Genomic DNA, 3,679 nt, shown 5'->3' on the forward strand with positions numbered 1-3,679 from the left:
TGGCTCTGCTGCTGCAGCTGCTGCAAGGCTCCGCGACGAGCCTCCTCCTGCTCCGCAAACGGGAACACGTGGCAGTGGAAGCTGGCCGGGAGGACGGGTGACGTGAGGTGGGGCCCCAGGGGTCCTGGGCTGTGCAAAGGCTGAAGGCTGAGTCCAGAGAGGGAGCTCACGGGGCAGCGCAGGGGACAGGGTGGGCTCTGTGGAAGTGACTTTAGGGACAGCTTGGTGGTGGGGACAAGCAGAATCCTGGGCACAAGGGCAGCGGGTGGCCAGTCCCCGGGGGGCTCACCAGTCAGTGATTTTACGGATCTTCTGCCCGATCTGCTCTCCCCAGTAGGAGATGACGAAGGTCATCCACGGCGCAGGCTCGCCCTGCCAGAGCGGGGGCCCAGTTTACCATGGAGACCTGGCTCCGCCCAGCATGCACCCCAGCCTGGGGCCCCCCAGCCCGCTCACCGTCACGGGGTCCTCCAGCTGCTGCTCCATTTCCCTGAAGCTGGCGATGAGGAAGCCGCGGCAGGCCCTCCAGAGCAGACGCTCCAGGGCGGCGGCCTTGTGGAGTTCCACGGCACCTGCCACGAAGCTAAGGGGCCAGGCAGGGCTGTTGGGCGCTGCTCCTACCCCCTCCCCCACCTCACCCGGGGCCAGGCCCTGCCCAGGGTGGTCAACCAGGCACACTGGCCCTGCCCCCAGGGAGAAGGCAGGAGCCCACCAGACCTGGCCAGGAGAAACCCCATAAACAAGGAAAATCCCCCGCCTGAGGGAGGTGGCACCATGGGGAGGGGCACTGGCAAGGAGTCCAATGGGGCCTGGCCTGGCTGTGAAGCTGCCCCTCACTTACTTGACCCTCAGGTCCTGGTGTGGTCCCCCGGGGGACTGGAGCAGCGGGGTCCTTTCCGAGGGCCCATCCGTGTAACTGCTTGCCACCTAGGAGTCAAAAGGCACCGTGAGCCTAGCCCCAAACAGGGCCTGGCACCCCTCCCCTTCCCCGTGCACCCTGCCCAGACCAGAGCTGACCGGGGGGCCGTGGCCCTGGCCTTGGCCCTGGCCCAACACAGCTGCGTGCAGCTGCAGCTCGTGCAGCTGGGTCCGCAGGGCCTGCTGGTTGCCCCGCACATCCCGAAGTTCCTGTGCCAGGCGATCTGTCTCCTCCTGGATGCGCAGCAGATCACGGGGTGGGGGTGCCGGCAGTAACCCCTCGGGCGGGGCCAGTGCCAGCCCAGCCCGCCGAACCTCCTCCTGCAGGAAGGCTGAGTGCAGAGGGACGGGCGTCAGGGGAGGCCACTTAGGGGCCACCACCAGCTAATAGCCACTGTTAGCCAAGGGCTGGCTAATGTCTAGGAGCCCCAAATGCCACCCCAAACTCCAGTGGCCACCAGCTAACTGATTCACTGAGTCCGAGACCCCTGGGAAAACCTCAGGCAGAACCTCCGCCCCCACAGGTCTGCTCCGCTCCCTCTGAGCTCATCCAGACTGCTCTCCCTCTCCAGCCCTTCGGCCACTGCCCAGCCCAGAGCCTGGGTCCCACAGTGTGGTCTTCTCGGCAGGCGAGCTCTGGCATTGTGGGTACTGGGACGAGAGCTTGCACGGAGGCCCACACGGTCCCTGCCTGATTGCTTACAAGCTGGCAAAGAGCTATGAAACCATTACACAAGTGTGCTCCAGCCTCCCGCCTCGCAGGTCCCTCTGGCACCCGGGCAGGGCTCCCTCCTGGCCCACTCTGAGAAGGAGCTGCTCCTGGGGGCACCTGACCCTAGATCCTGGCCCCTGCCCACCCCCGTCCATCTGTAGCAGAGAAAGCTCCGTACATGCCTCTCTCTCGCTTAGAAAACATGGTGGCCCCACAGGACAAATTCCTGGGCCCTCGTGCAGCATTCAAGGTTTTTTCAAGCCAGCCGTGGCCTAGGCCCTGCGCACAGCTCACCCAAGGCCGCTCCGTTCCCAAGAACACTCCACGGATCCCAGCTGCTCTGTTCCGGCCTCCCTTCTCTGCCTTCCACCTGGGTGACCCAGAATCTCCCTTTCAGACCAAGCTGGACCGGCACCTCCTCCAGGAAGCCTGCCTGTGATGTGGGTCTGGGGCTAACTCACTGAAAGTTTTCCCCAGCTCCTCGCAGCGCCGAACATCCACCACAAAGCGTCTCTGGAAGGCGCTCACCGAGGCGTTGAGCTGTGGTTGCCGTGTGTAGAGGGGTCAGTTTTCTGGGGAGGGAGCCAGGAAGGTCTCCACCCCTGGTTCCCACCCTGGCTCTCCTCAGGTTATAGCTGCCTCCCCCCAAAAGGTGCTAAGCACACCGTGAACCTCCAGATGCCCAGATGGAGAGCAGACCCCACACTCCCTGAGGAGAGCAGGCCAGGGCAGGGTAGCCTCGGCCATGAGTAAACCTGGCTTTTCTAAGAGCAGATGATCTATGACAGAGGCTGCAGGATTCGAGCAGGGCGGGGGCCAGTATGGGGGGAGAGGGTCCACCGGCCAGGACACCTAAGAACGAGGCCCCTCCCGCACCTGTCCCAGACCCACTCACGTCTCTGAACTCCACAAGGCCCAGCTCGCCCAGCTGGCTCACACAGGTGTAGGCAGCACCTGTAGGCAAGAAGAGCTGGACCAGCGCCACCTCTTCACTCCGGAACATGGAGCCCATGGCTCTGCGGGGAGGCGGGAAGTGGGGGCTCAGGCGGGGGCGGGCCACAGAGGGTTCCTGGCCAGGTAGGAATTCCGTAAACCTCAGCTCACGTAATCCTAGAAGGTCCTGCTACCACCTCCGTCTGAGAGATGGGGAAACTGAGGCCCAGGAAGCCTCGATAGGGTGCTGAGGTCACACGGGAAATAAGTAGCCTGGTCCAGCTAACGGCACGGCCTGACTCTAAGCCCAATTTCAAGCTCTTTCCTAGCTGGCTCTGCCCTGTCTGAGGCCCCTGCCCCTCACCCCTGCTGGCTCCTGGCGACACTGGCTCTTCTGACACCTGGCCTCTGTGACCTGCCCTTGCCCTGGATCCTACTCATCCTTGGGGCCCCAGGGCAGGGGGTGCCTCTAGCGAGCCTCAGCCCTGGCTGCCACAGCCCTCGCTGGCCACAAGCCCTTGTCCTTCTACCCCAGGGATCATCTTTGACAACCAACACCCAGGCTGAGGTCGGGCCTGTCCCCACAGGCAGCTGGAGCCCTCCTCCCTCCCTCCCTGTGGTGTCTGGGTGTGCTGAGGACATGGGGGTCGCCACTGGGTCCCCAGGGGTTCTGTGAGGGCACAGAGGCCTGGAAGGGGATACTGATGAACAGGGAACCTTCCTCTGAGGCCTGGCAGCGACCGTTGTGGGTATGGGTGGGACCAGCCTTCCAGATGTCGAAACTATTGAAAGTGAAACTGAGTGAAATGCGCCGGAAAGGCCCGGCGGGGCCTGGCGGAGGGAGGGCCAGGGTGGCCTCCAACGGGCCCTGTGGATGCCCCAGCCCACGAGCCAGAGACCCATGGCTGCTGTCCCCAGGGCCAGCCACTTCCCCTCTGTGCGATCCACTTTCCTTAGCTCTCTGACTGGGAGCGGGAGGAGACAGGCCCAGGTTAGGGCCCCACTGAGGGGTAGGGCTCCTCCTGCTGTCTGGGCTTCCCAAGTCACTTCCTCCCCTGGGGCCTGGTTTCCTTAAGTCTAAGTAGGGAATGCAGCCCTATCCCCAGAGGAGAGAAT

General features: G+C 63.9%; 1 protein-coding gene across 1 annotated transcript in view; it reads right to left on the reverse strand.

The window, feature by feature from the left end:
* TCIRG1 (T cell immune regulator 1, ATPase H+ transporting V0 subunit a3) overlaps positions 1–3,679 on the reverse strand; it is a 9,500-nt gene that overhangs the window by 4,496 nt on the left and 1,325 nt on the right. The window contains exons 2-8 of the mRNA XM_006911007.3: positions 2,526–2,646; positions 2,092–2,170; positions 1,018–1,250; positions 842–927; positions 457–583; positions 290–372; positions 1–81 (exon numbers count right to left, since the gene is read on the reverse strand). Of these exons, the coding sequence (XP_006911069.1) occupies positions 1–81; positions 290–372; positions 457–583; positions 842–927; positions 1,018–1,250; positions 2,092–2,170; positions 2,526–2,642 (806 nt within the window). The 5' untranslated portion in view covers positions 2,643–2,646. The remainder of the gene's footprint in view (positions 82–289; positions 373–456; positions 584–841; positions 928–1,017; positions 1,251–2,091; positions 2,171–2,525; positions 2,647–3,679) is intronic.

The sequence above is a fragment of the Pteropus alecto genome, unplaced genomic scaffold, assembly GCF_000325575.1.
Source record: "Pteropus alecto unplaced genomic scaffold, ASM32557v1 scaffold43, whole genome shotgun sequence".
NCBI classification, from domain to species: Eukaryota; Metazoa; Chordata; class Mammalia; order Chiroptera; family Pteropodidae; genus Pteropus; species Pteropus alecto.